The sequence below is a fragment of the Rousettus aegyptiacus genome, unplaced genomic scaffold (assembly GCF_014176215.1).
Source record: "Rousettus aegyptiacus isolate mRouAeg1 unplaced genomic scaffold, mRouAeg1.p scaffold_m13_p_1, whole genome shotgun sequence".
NCBI lineage: Eukaryota > Metazoa > Chordata > Mammalia > Chiroptera > Pteropodidae > Rousettus > Rousettus aegyptiacus.
Genome location: NW_023416284.1, coordinates 71690018 through 71704108, shown reverse-complemented (window position 1 = coordinate 71704108; position 14091 = coordinate 71690018). Strand labels below are relative to the sequence as shown.

Here is a 14091-nt window from a genome sequence, read left to right as displayed (position 1 = left end):
AAATGAACCAGCTTTATTATCTCAGTACACAAGTGTTTTGTCAACAGTCTTTTGCTACACTGAAACACTGTAAAAATCCTGTTGGTTTAAGATGACTATAAAGCCAAGAGCTTCTACTCTGTCCAAAGGCCATAATACTATGAATACAGTCCTTTCACTCAGCAGCAGCTGTGAACAACACTGGTTTCTAGTGCAAAGCCTCTGTATGGTTACTAGCTTTTCAATCTAAATCCTCATCACAAGTATGATCCTACAACTCAAAGGGACAGCTATTTTGCAGGCTGTTCTGATTAGATCCATAAAACATGAACTACAATATTGTTTTTTGGCTTTTATAATTCTTAACACGCATTAATAAAATTATGAGAACATCTATAATTGCACAATTTTTTAAGTCTATTTCTTTTTTAAGCAATCTGATATAAAATAGGAGTGTGAGAAAAGTAACTAATGGATATTAATCCCATCAGAGTAGCAAATGGATTCCCTCTTGCCTGATTATAAACATCCAGATAATTCTAAAACTTGAGAACACTATCCCAAGAAAAAAATTCAATTTTCTTTTCTGCATTAGAATTCCAGTAAACATAATTATAATTATAAATGTAATTTATCGATATCTCTAATACACTGCCCAAATTAATCAATTGCTTCTTAGGAAACTTCATGTTGTAATAAATGCTTCCCCAAGTAAGGATCTGAGAATCTGCATCCCCTGAAAGATACTTGACTAGTCACGAATATAACTAACAAAAAATATACTCTTTAATCTTGGTTATCGTGCATTTTATTTTTTCCAAAGCTCCAAAGCTAATTTTAACAAAATAGATTACACTAGAAAGAATTATCAAGATATAATCTATATTTTTATATATATATATATATATATATTAGCTCTGCTATCTTTAACAGTATTTTTGGCTGATGGAAGTGTGCCAATTTGAAATATTACACACAACGGATATGACATAATGTTTGTTAATGAGAAAAGTTTACAAAGATAACTATGTTCGGTGGGCATTTTAGTTCGCCAAAATTCTAATTACTAAACATTTCACGCTTTATTCATTCCTATCTTTATTTATCCAAAAGTAAGAGTTTTTCATTAAGACTGCCAAGGTGCTGAAGACGGGAATGCCAAATAACCAAAAAAAATACTGAATGAGCCTCTACTACATATACAGCATTATGCTAAGTAAGGTCCTCACAAGAAGCAACAATAACTAAGTAATGTTATTTTTCAAACATGTTCCCTAACGACTATCGACTAAAGTCAATTTTTATATTTGCTGACCTAAAACAAATAAAACAAAATGGTTGCTACATTACATAAATAAATGCTAACAAAGTCTTACCCTTGCCCTTTTGGCCCGATGATCTGCGGTGGTATCTATCCCACTCCTATCAAGAGGCTGAAAAATGAAATATGATTAGAAATAGAAGGCAAACTTTGGAAAATATGACTTTCATCACCAATATGTAAAATTGTTATCTCATTTAAAAAGTTTAAAAATCAACTTACAGAACTCAGTGGAGAAGAAACAATAGATGGAATTCTTTTTGCATCCTGTTAATGTTGAAATAACAAAATTAAGATTTTCCACTAAACTCAAAAATTGTTACACTCCTGTATTTAATCGTGATTTTAAAATTTACCGCTAGAGGGCTTGACATCTTCTCTAAAGATTGCAATATTCGCCGAGCTGTTGAACTAGTCACACCATAGGATTGTGCACTGAGTTGCTTAGCTTTCATCTGTCTTCTGACTGGTGCCTATAAAGTAAACTTTGTATTATTTGATGGAGCTGTGAATTCCGAATTCTAAGGCACATATTTCAGACAACGAAAATATTTACAAAATAGAATGGATGTTCAAAGTGAAATAGGATTTATGTGTTAATAGCAGCTTATCTCTTGGTGGTGTCATTAACCATATATTCAACTTTTCCTTATGCTTTTATTGAAAATACGATTCTTTGTATGAAAAATTACTTTTACAATCAGAAAAAAATGGCAAGACAGCATGTATCACTCTAAAGATTGGCCAGCTATGTTAAATGGAAAAAATGAGATAACTGATAAAACATTCTAACATTATCTTAATCTATTTATCCCTGATGTTTAAATCAAAGAACACTAAATTAATGAGAACTATATTAAAATATTATTATGGGTATTAAATAATATTTAATTATAGTAAATTCCAAGATAAACAAAGAGATTGTGGACTCTACTACAATGAAAATAAAAAAATTTAAACTGACTTGTTTCTGATATTTCAATTTAAGAACAATTTTTAATACACAGGCTATCTTATTAAAGAGCTTTTTAACTTTTCTAAAATTGGGGTTAAGGAAATAACGTTATAAAGAATAGATAAGTCCCCTTTAATACACAAACAATATTACGAGTCCCAACAGAAACACTTCTTTTTCTCAAGAATGCATTACAAAATTTCAATAACCAAGGGATTACCACAAATCAAAGTAGGTTGGCAAGGCTCAATATAAAAAAGATATAACAATCAAATTATAACCAAGTTTCTATAAATAGCTGATATCTACAAAACTGAACCATAATAAATTGAATATTTCTCTGATACCAAACATCCATTATATTTTCAGAGCAGCTACAATATTCTACACATTTTATTAAGAATCTGGTGCCAAGGATTACTGTTCAGACAAGAGGCCTTGACAAAAATGAGGCAACATAAAAATCCTCTAGGAAGATATGACAGTCTGTCCCGTCACTGGATTCTACTAGCCACTGGCCTCTCAAGGTCTTAGTTCACTGATCAATAAAATGGAAATGAATTAAAGACTCTTTAATAAACCTTCCAACTCAAACACTCTAGGAAAAAAATAGGTTCATCTCAAATGTCAATAATAAACATCTGAAAGCCTGTGCTGAGAATGATTCTTACAGTATCTCAGGACTCAGCATTAAAGTACAAAATTCCATATACAAAACAGAGGAGGAAGTAGCAGGGATAGCCTCTGACTTGGGACTACTGTGTGAATCATGGGCTTGTATCATCTTATCTTCTACTAATGTGCTGAACTATTTTAACAGTAATTTTTAAAAAATAGTATTACCTTCTAATTTAAAGTTTAAGAAAAGCTCCCTGTGTAATTTCAAAACCCAGTTAACACTTTCTCAAACAAATATACTGCCCTTCCTGAACATACTCAGAAATAATATCCATAATTACTGTTAACTATTTATGAAAGCATCTTCTAATTAGGAAAACAAGAAACTGAGACACATTTTCAAATATACTTTTTTCCATGCAATTTCTATGCCTGTCAGAGGTTGTCATCTTTACACAACTTCCGTCTCCAGAAGCCTACCTGCTTAAAAGTATTATTACTCCTACATCTTTAAAATGTCAAAATCAGTAAACACCATAACGACATGTATACAAAACAGAATTTTTACAGCCCTAAGAAACTCTTAGGATAAAACACAGAATGGTGCAATTTACCTTAAATTGGTATTTTTAAAAAAGTTATCCATTTCCAATTGTTCTTTGCTAAGGTATATAAGTAAATCTGATTTTGTATATTGATCTTGTATTCTGTGACCTTGCTAAATTCACTTATAACTTCTAGTTACTTGGGAGCTCCTATGTAGATAAGCACATTGTCTACAAATAGGAATAATTTTATTTCTTCCTTTCCAATATGTACGCCTTATATTTCTTTTTTCTTGCATTGGCTAGGGCCTAAAGTACATTTAACAGTAGCAGTGGTAAAAACATCCTTGCTCTCTTCCTAAACTTAGGAGGAAAGTGTTCAGTCTTTCACCATTAGTATGATGTTAGCTGAAGACATTCTGTAGACACAATTTATCAAGCTGAGGAGGTTCCCATCCATCCCTAGGTCTGCTGAAAATTATTATGATGAATGAATTATTACTTTTTGCCAAATGTGTTTTATGCATCTGTAGAAGATGTTGATGCAGTTTTTTCTTTATTTACATGGTAGATAACATTAGTTTTCAAATGTTGAACCAACCTTACATTCCTAGGATATATCCCACTTGATCATGATGTAATTATCCTCTTTCTAAGTTGTAATATCATTTTTATATAATATCCTTTTTATATGTGCAAATAAACAATTTGCAAATTTTTGTTAAAAAGGGGTGTGTGTCTGTAATTCATGAGAAATGCTGGTCTGCTGCTTTCTTACAACATCTCTGGTTTTAGTTATCAGGGTAATGTTGGCCTCCTAAATGTGTTGGGAAATGTATGGAAAAATCTGTATAGAATTCATATTATTTCTTTCCTAAATGTTTGGTAGAATTCACCAGGGAAATTATCTGGCCCTTAAGTTTTCTTTGCTGGAAGGTATTTTAACTATGAATTCAATTTATTAATAGGTTACATACACTATTTATTCTTGGCTAACACCAAATAACATGAAATACTTAGGTATAAATCTAACAAAATATATGCAAGATCTGTGTGATGACTACTACAAAACAATGATGACAGAAATTTAAAAAGACCTAAATAAATGGAAAGACATATTGTGTTCATGAACTGGAAGACCCAATTTTGTTAAGATGCATATTCTTCCCAAACTGATCAGTAGACTCGATGTAAGCCCGATCAAAATCCTTGTAACAACTGATATGGTAATTCTAAAATCATGAAAAAGCAAAGAAACTAGGAAAGCCAAAACAATCTTGAAAAAGAACCAAGTTGGAGGGCTCATATTATCTGATTTCAAGACGTACTGTAAAACTATAATAATCAAGACAGTTTGGTGTTGGCGAAAGGATCAATACAAATTTCGACAGAAAAAACAGAGAGTCACAATATGGTCAATGGATTTCTTAAAGGTGCGAAGGCAAGTCAACAGAGAAGGTATAGTTTTTTTCAACAAATGGTACTAAAAAAATTGGACACTCATATGTTAAAAAAAAAATGAATCGATTCACACCTCATACCACAAAAATTAACTCAAATGAACTACAGGCCTAAATTAAAACCTAAAACTTCTATGAGAAAACATCAAGAAAATCTCCGTGACCTTGGGTTAGGAAAAAATGTCTTTGATACTAAACCAAAAGCATGAATCATAAAAGGAAAAAAAAAAAAACAATATACCAAATGTCATCAAAATAAAAATTCTCTTCAAAAGACAATGTTAAGATAAGTCAGAGGAAGGGAAGAAAATATTTGCAAAACACATATGTAATAAAGGACTTATACCCTGAATAATTAACTCTCAAAATTCATTAATAAGAAAACAGCCCTATTAAAAAATGGGCAAAAGATGTGAACAGGTATTTCACCAAAGAAGATCTACTGATAACAAATAAATACATGAAAAGATTCTCAGTGTCATTAGGGAATGCAAATAAAATCCAGAGCAATTTGGAATTGCTACTACATACTTAATAAGAATGGCTAAAATAAAAAACAAGAAACGATGACCAACAAGTGCTGGCCACTCTTATGTTACTGGTTTTGAAAAGTTTGGCAGTTTACTGCAAAAGTTTAATGGATACTTATGACCCAGCAGTCTAACTTCTAGGTCTTTACCCAAGAGAAATGAAAATCAATATTTATACAAAATTCATAGTGGCTTTATTCACAATTGCAAAAAATTAGAAACAACCCAAGTGACCTTTCACTGGGGAATAAACTGTATTATAGCTCAACAATAAAAACAAACTATCGCTATGTACAAACATATAGACTGATCTCAAATGTATTACACTAACTAGCACAGCCAGATTCAAAAGACTATATACTATATTATTAAATTTATATGACGTCTGGAAAAAATAAAACTACAAGGAAATAAAATAGATCACTGGTTGCCAGAAGGTAAAAGTAAGAAGAATGAGTGACTATAGAGATGCCCAAGGTAAAATTTTGGAGCGATGAAAATGTTTAATATTTTGATTGTGAAAGTGGTTACACAACTGTGTTGTAAAAATTCTAATACTCTAATCGGTAAATTTTACTATATTTAAGTTATACTGCAATCTAAAAAAAGGAATTAATCTTCATACTTTCTAAACACACACATATGCAAATTTTAATGTACAAAATGTTCGCTTAGGGCTAAAATCATGTTCATATAGTCCTTAAATGAAAAGAATAATATCCACTTCTATCATTTTACCAAAATTCTATCCAAGTGCCAACAGTTACTTGTCAATTTTTTTTAAAGTTATCAGTCCTCCTATTCGAACCAACCTGGTATGGTGTGTTTTGTAGTTTAGGATGTCTTACAGCAGCTGCTGCCCCACCATACGTTGTTTTTCCAGGATAAAAAGGAGAATCTCCAAGCTGACTCGTTTTAAGGGTTGAAGAATTCCCAATTGACTGCACAGAAACACAATGATATATTATAAGCAATAAACACTCCAAACCAATGTGATTAAATCGACTCCAACTAGTACTCACAGGGGAAAGTGTTCCAAAGGCAGATAAGTTGAATGCTGGTTTTTTTGAGCTGGTGGCAGTGTGCTGTGACAGTAAATGAGAACGTTCAACCTCTGGAGACCACAGAGGTGGCACTGAAGTGTTCTTTGAAACAGCTATATCTGAAACAAAAATATGTAATGCATAGTAAGAGCACTAATTACAAAATCCTAAATTTTTATAAATAGAAAATGAAAATTACAACTTAAAAATTATCCTATGAAATTTAATTTTAACTACCAAAATTATTTACTACCAAATGCAAGAATACCTTTATCAGAAGCTCTTGAAGAAAAACCACTGGTAGTTGAGATGTTATCATCATCATGCTGAGAGGTAGAATCTTTAATTTCCTTTACAAGGGAAAATCCAGAACTGCCAATTGGAAATGCTGAGGATGTGGAGGGCTGACAGTGTAACGCAGGAGATTCCAACATGGAAAAATTCAGATGGCTCCGATGAAGAGAAGGCCTTGTTAATACATCTGGATAATTGGAAGCAGTACTAGTTGTTGAGGGTTCTTTAAAAAAAAGTATAAATGTTAATATATAACTTAGAAAAAGCAATTCATCACCACAACAAAATGCTGTTTCTACTTTGAGAAAACATACTGTATAATAGATATAGCTTCAATTCAAATCAGTGATGCCTCCCATAAGCACAACTGAAGATATTCTGTAGCCAAATAAAGTTTCAACTAACTGAAATTAATTTACCTAACGTAGTATCAAAATACACTTCCATGATCACATACCAACTTGTAGAAGTACATGTTTCCTAATTTCCCTTGAACTGGTATCAGTATAAAACCCATTCGTAAAAAATAAAATCAAAGCTATATGTCATAAAACAAAAAGGATAAGTCTATCCCTCTAGAAACAACCACTGTTAAATGTGTACATCCTCTCAGATAATTTACAGTAGTAGCCCCCTTTTATCTACAAGGGATACATTCCGAGACCCCCTAGTGGATGCCTGAAACCAGATAATACCAAATAGTATACATTATGTTTTTCCTTATACATACATACCTAAGATTATTTTATAAACTAGGCACAGTAAGAGACGAACAATAACTAACGATATAGAACAATTACAACAATGTACTATAATAAAAGTTATGTGGAATGTGGTCATTCATTTCAGGGGACTCCTTGTTGAAGTCTTCCTACAGGCTCTGTGCTTTCTACCACAACACACGGCTGTGACTTGGAACACATTTTCTTTTCATATCTTCCCACCACAAATTCAATACCTTTTCCATCTTAACCAAGTACTTATCATGCACTGAAGCCATAACCTTTGTTTTGCGGTTTGAGGTGCAACAGCAAAACTAACAAATTTCTTTTTTCTTCTTCACAATTTCATAGAAGATTTATTCTTACCTTTAGATCTTAGTAACTAACTTCAGGATACAATTTTTTTCTTTCCCTATTAAGTCAAGAACTTTCACTTTTTTACTTAAAGGAAACACTTTACCACTTCTCTTTGTCATATCTGAATTGTCAGCATCACTACTCTTGTGCTTTGAGGCCATTGGTAAATAAAATAAGGGTTACCTAAACACAAGCACTGCGCTATTACGACAGTCGATCTGATAATCGAGACGGCTGCTTCGTGACTAAAGGGCAAGAAGCATCTACAGCATGGAGACCTTGGACAAAGGGATGATTCACATCCCAGGCAGGACAGAGCAGGATGGCACAAAACTTCACCACACTACTCAAAATGGTGCCCAATTTAAAAATGAAAAATTATTCATTCTGGAATTTTCCATTTAATATTTTCAGACAACTGACTGCAGGTAACTGAAACCACAGAAAGAGAAACTGGATAAGCGAGGGAATATTGTACATGCACACAAAAATGTTTTCCCTAATCACGTAATCATTTTTATGCATCCTGTTCTATGCCTTGTTTTTTTTCATTTGTCAAAAGAATTTTATCTCTATATACAGAGTATTCTCTTTAAGGACCACTTTGTATTTTATCATACTGATTTACTATAATTATTATGTGATAATCTCCCCAATACTCCATCAAACATGTATATATATACTTGTACCTATATACTTTTAAGAGTGTTCTTTTAGATAAATCCATGATTCTTTAAGTATGTAAGAAAAACATGAGATATTATTAAACAAATATTCCTAAGCCACCCACAAAATGTCTCATTCTGTAAGTCTAAAAACTTGGGCCAATAAAACAGCCTAAGTAAAAGTACTCAAGATGGGGTAGCATGTAGCGGCAGTGTACGCCTTCTCTAGTGATCACACCAAAATTATAACAAAATTGAAGAGCAACCAGAGCAACACAGAGTCGCCAAAGGTCTGGCTGAACAGAAGTCCTACAACTAGGTCATCTCAAATAACAGGTCACCTCAAAACAGTAGGAGGGACAGAGACAAGAAATGGCCTAGTCCCACAACTGCGTGTGGCAAATGAGAATAGGGTTATCTTGGCTGCAGAGCCACCTCTGCCACCTGAGGAGTAAGGGGTCTCGCCACACACTGTGCTCCCCAGCCGGGAAGAGAAGTCTCTATAACTTTTGGTTGTGAAAACAGTGGTAGTTGCAGCTGAGATGGACGGCTGCAAAAAACAGAGACCATTCTCTTGAAGGGTCTGGCCTTTCTTGCTGACGGACACACGTGCTCTGAACTCCAGCGCTGGTGCAGCTGCTCAAGGGGTGCCAGGAACATATGGGGACATGCTATACTATCCGGCTTCAGGGCAAGGGCAGGAGGGGAGTCTTGCTCCCAGAAAGAGATGTAGGCAAAAGCTATTGTTCCTTTGTTGAGCCTAGCCCCCAACCCCCCACCCTATAGACATCATCAACCTGGATAAAACAGGTAGCTGCACCCAGGAGATTCCCTGAGACTCAGTGATTTATTCCACATAAATGGGCTGTCTTGGCACCTGCTGTGAAATTTCCTAAAATCTCTCAAAGGCTTACAAAACCCAAAGCAGCAGCATCTGGCCTCGGTGTGCCCTGTACCTCTTGCTGAGCAGCCCCAAGGTCCATACCAGTGTCAGCCAGCCTCGAATTCAGACCTGGTCCGTTGAGACACCTATAAACCCAGCATAGGATTATAGTAGCCATATGTGTATCACTTGGTGACTCTTCCCAGGTGGCTCTTGAGGTGCCCAGGCTGTGGCTGAACTTCGCCTACAGCTGGATCTCTCTCAGGTCTGTACCAAAGGGCCCCACGGCACATCTACTACATAAAGGCACTCTACCAAGACCAGGAGACTTAGGAGCACTACTTAATACATAGGAAGAAAAACACAGGAAGACAGCCAAAATGCAGTGGCAAAGAAGCATGTCTCACATGAAAGAACAAATATTGAGAAAAAGGATTCATCAAAATTATGAAGATAAGCAAAATACCATGTGCAGAGTTCAAAACACTGGTTATACGAATGTTCAAGGAACTTAAGAAAAGAAAAGATGAACTCAGAACTTTAACAAGAAAATAAAAACATGAAAACGGAGATGGAGAACATAATAGGGAGCCAGTCAGAAATGAAAAATATAATATTTGAGATGTAGAGTACATTAGAGGGAATCAACAGAGTGGATGAAACAGTGGATCAAATCAGCGACATAAGAGAATGGGGAGGACACTCAATCTGAAAAGCAACAACAACAAAAAGAATCCAAAAAAAAGAAGACAGCTTAAGAAGACTCTGGGACAATGTCAAGAGTAACAATATTTGCATCATAGGGGTACCAGGAGGAGGAAAGAGAAAGCAAGGAATTGAAAACCTAGTGGAAGAAATAGTGACAGCAAACTTCCCTAACCTGGTGAGGTAAACAGACATACAGCCCCAGGAATTTCAGAGAATTGCAAACAAGATGAACCCAAATAAGCCCACACCAAGACACGTCATAATTAAAATGCCAAACGTTTAATTCAAAGACAGAATCTTAAAAGCAACAAGAGAAAAGCAATTAGTTACATACAAGGGAACTCAATTAATTACAGTCAAGGGAATGCAGATTTCTCAACAGAAACTTTATAGGCCAGAAGAGCCTGGCACAAAATATTCAAAGTGATGAAAACCCAGGACCTACAACCAAGACTACTTTACCCAGCAAAGTTATCATTTAGAATTGAAGGCCAAATAAAGAGCTTCCCAGACAAGAAAAAAGCTAAAGGAGTTCATCACCACTGAACCAGTATTACAGGAAATGTTGGAGGGGACTTCTTTAAGGAAAAAAAAATATGTATCAAAGGCCTAAAGAATGGCAATAACTACATATCTATTGAGTACTTCCAATAAAAAAGAATTAAAGCTCCAATCAAAAGATAGGATGGTTGAATGGTTAAAAAAACAAGACCTTTATATAGGCTGCCTAAAACAGACTCATTTCAGATTAAGAAACACACACACACTAAAATGAGATGGAACAAGATATCTCGTGATGGACCTAGAGGGCAGTATATAAGTGGAATAAGTCAGAGGAAGACAAATGCCATGATTGTACAGATACGTGAAATCTAAAGAACTAAATAAACAAAAAAGCAAAAACAAACTCACAGATACAGAGAAAAGGGGAGAAGGGAAATACAAATTGGTAGTTACAAAACGGTCATGGAGATAGAAAGTACAGTGTAAGGAACACAGCCAATAATATTATAATAACTATGCACGGTGTCAGAGTGGTGCTTGATTTATTGGGGTACTCATTTTGTGAGTTATATAGGTGTCTAATCGCTATGTTGAACACCTGAAACTAACAGTTTTATATGCCAACTATAAATGAAAAATAAAAAAGCATTATTAATAAAAAAAATAAAAACCATCTAAGTAGTCAAAAGTATCTTAAGAATCAGTGAGAAAACAACTGTATGTAGAATTGCTCTGTCATTCCAGATCAGAATGCATACTCATTTTTGCCTACGAGAGAGACTGTGATCCAAAGATTTCCTATCAAGTTAAACTCCCACAAATAGCAAATGACGATGTACCTTTCCCCTAGACTCTTACTGGATATTAACCTTTTCTGATTTCTATAAACTTAATGTCAAATGACATCATTATATGATTTGCATTTATTTAAATGAAAGATATTGAGCACCCTTCCCTATATCCATTGATCATTTGTATTTCTTCTCCTGTTAATTGATATAATCTCTTAATAATCAAATTAATAAGATCTAATTTCTTTTTGATCTATAAGATTAGTGTGATATGACCTGAAATATTTCAAATTTTTCATTGTTGGTTAAACGCATTCTTTTTGATGGTGTCTTTTGTAATTCAGAGAATAACTTATACCTTGTTTACAGAGACTTTTTAGCATTCCAAAACTATAGGAAATAAAAAATTTTACTCACTTCACATACAGATGCTCCTCAACATACAATGGGGTACATCCAGATAAACCCATCTTAAGTTGAAAATATCAAGTCGAAAATGAATTTAATAACACCTAATGCACCAAACATCACAGCCTTGCCCAGCCTACCTTAAACATGCTCAGAACACAGTATCTAAGAAACACAGGCAGCACAGTACACTGTAGAGTATCAGTTGTTTACCCTCGTGATCTCATGCCTGACTAGGAGCTGTGGCTTGTAGCCACCGCCCAGTATCACAAGAGTATCTTACTGCATATTACTAGCTCAGGAAAAGATCAAAATTCAAAATTCAAAGTACAGTTTTTACTGAATGTATACCATTTTTGCACCATAGTAAGGTAAAAAAATATATATCATAAATTAAATGATTGTTAGTTAATTTGGGGACTAGCTATACTAAGTTCCCAAGAGGCTTTCCCCCCTTTCCCAAATGATATATCTGTATATTTCTGTACCAGTACCATAATATTTTAAATGCTATAGCTTTAAAACACATTTAATGACTGTAGAAGTTACTCCAATCTATCTCACATTCCCCTTACTCTTTTTCAAAATTTCTCTATTCATCTTCCGGTGTATTTTCAAGAACTTTAGCATCATTTGTCAAGTTTCCAAAAGACTCTTTCTACTGTAAATAACTATAAAACTGAACAAAAATATATAAAGCAACAGCTTTCAGACAACAGAAAATAGCACTAAAAGAAAAAAAAAGCCCACCTCACAAAGTGAGCCCCATCACCATCTATCACTCTCTCTGTCAAGGAATATTTCAGACCTGGCACAGAGAGCTGCCATCCAAGCAAAAGACAGTAGGCAGAAAACAGAATTTAAGGGCATTGGGCAGTAGAAAACTGTGCAGGGAAAGACCTCCAGAAGTCCACATGGTAGTATCCAGAGAAAAGATGGGCTATATATAAATAGAACAAGACCACCTAAGCTTTACCAAATAGCCGCTATTATAGAGTTGAGAAAACATACTAGAAGGTGAGCAGTACTTTAGAAAAAAGCAGTGCTGAGGATACTGAAGTTCAAAGGCTACCAGAATTTAGAGATCCTACAACACCTCCTTAATCCCTGGCATTCAGCTGAGATACCAGAAAAGCTTCCCCTTGGGACTAAGAATCATGTCCCAGAATAACACCTACTGTACACTCATCCTAAAAAGCCACAGGAGAGACAGAGCTTGGAAGCTAAGTCCATAATTTTAGGTCACTTAAACACCTTGGACTTTCCACAGATACATATTACCAAAGCATAAATCTAAGTCTATAAACCTCAAAATGTCCATTCAATAACAACTGCCTGCTAAAATAAGAATCAATAATCTTCAGAGGAAGATAACAGAATCCAGACTCTCTATGTATATTATTCAAAATGACAATATTTAGTTTAAGAAAATCACTTGACATACTTAAAGAAAGAAAAATGTGATCCACAGTGGGGGAAAAAAGGTAATCAACAGAAACTGAATCCAGGTGTTATACTTAATAAAGGCTTTAAAACAGGTATTTAGTTATCTCCAAAGTTCCTAAGAGACCTGTTAAAATTATCTAACTAGGATCACACTCACTGGGGAGTTCATTGAAGGGATACAAAGAATCTTTCAACATTAGGGAATTGTTAATATAATTTAGCACATTTAACAGATTAAATGGAATAGAACAGAGAGCCCAGAAATAAACCCTCTCATATATAGTCAAATGATCTTCAATCAGGGTACCAAGACCACCATTCAGTGGGGAAAGAATAGTTTCTTCAACAAATGGTTTTGAAAAAACTGGATATCTACATGCAAAAGAATGAAATTAGACCCTTATCTCAAGGGTCTAATTTCATTCTTTCAAAAATTAACTCAAAATGGATTAAAGACCTAAAAATATAAGACTCAAAACTGTAAAACTCCTAGAAGAAAACAGAGGGGAAAAGCTTCATGATGTTGGTCTTGACAATGATTTCTTGGACACGACAGGCAACAAAAGAAAAAGAGACATATGGGACTATATCAAACTTAAAAACTTTTGAGCACTAAAAGACACAATCAACAGCGTGAAAAGGCAACTCATGGAATGATAGAAAATATCTGCAAATCACACATCTTGATAAGGGGTTAATATCCAGAATACATAACGAACTCTTACAACTCACAAAACAAAAAAATCAAATAACCTGACTAAAAATTGGGCAAAGGACTTGAACAAACATTTCTCTAAAGCTGATATACAAATGGCCAACAAGCATATGTGAAGATCTCAATATCACTAATCATGAAAAATGT

At 34.3% G+C, this 14091-nt stretch overlaps 1 protein-coding gene across 2 annotated transcripts in view; it reads right to left on the bottom strand.

The window, feature by feature from the left end:
- NUP153 (nucleoporin 153) overlaps positions 1-14091 on the bottom strand; it is a 65555-nt gene that overhangs the window by 33793 nt on the left and 17671 nt on the right. For both annotated transcript variants that reach the window (XM_016155858.2, XM_036236885.1), the window contains 6 exons: positions 6720-6968; positions 6431-6570; positions 6221-6349; positions 1657-1773; positions 1523-1567; positions 1356-1412 (listed from right to left, as the gene is read on the bottom strand). In XM_016155858.2, coding sequence (XP_016011344.2) covers positions 1356-1412; positions 1523-1567; positions 1657-1773; positions 6221-6349; positions 6431-6570; positions 6720-6968 — 737 coding nt within the window. The remainder of the gene's footprint in view (positions 1-1355; positions 1413-1522; positions 1568-1656; positions 1774-6220; positions 6350-6430; positions 6571-6719; positions 6969-14091) is intronic.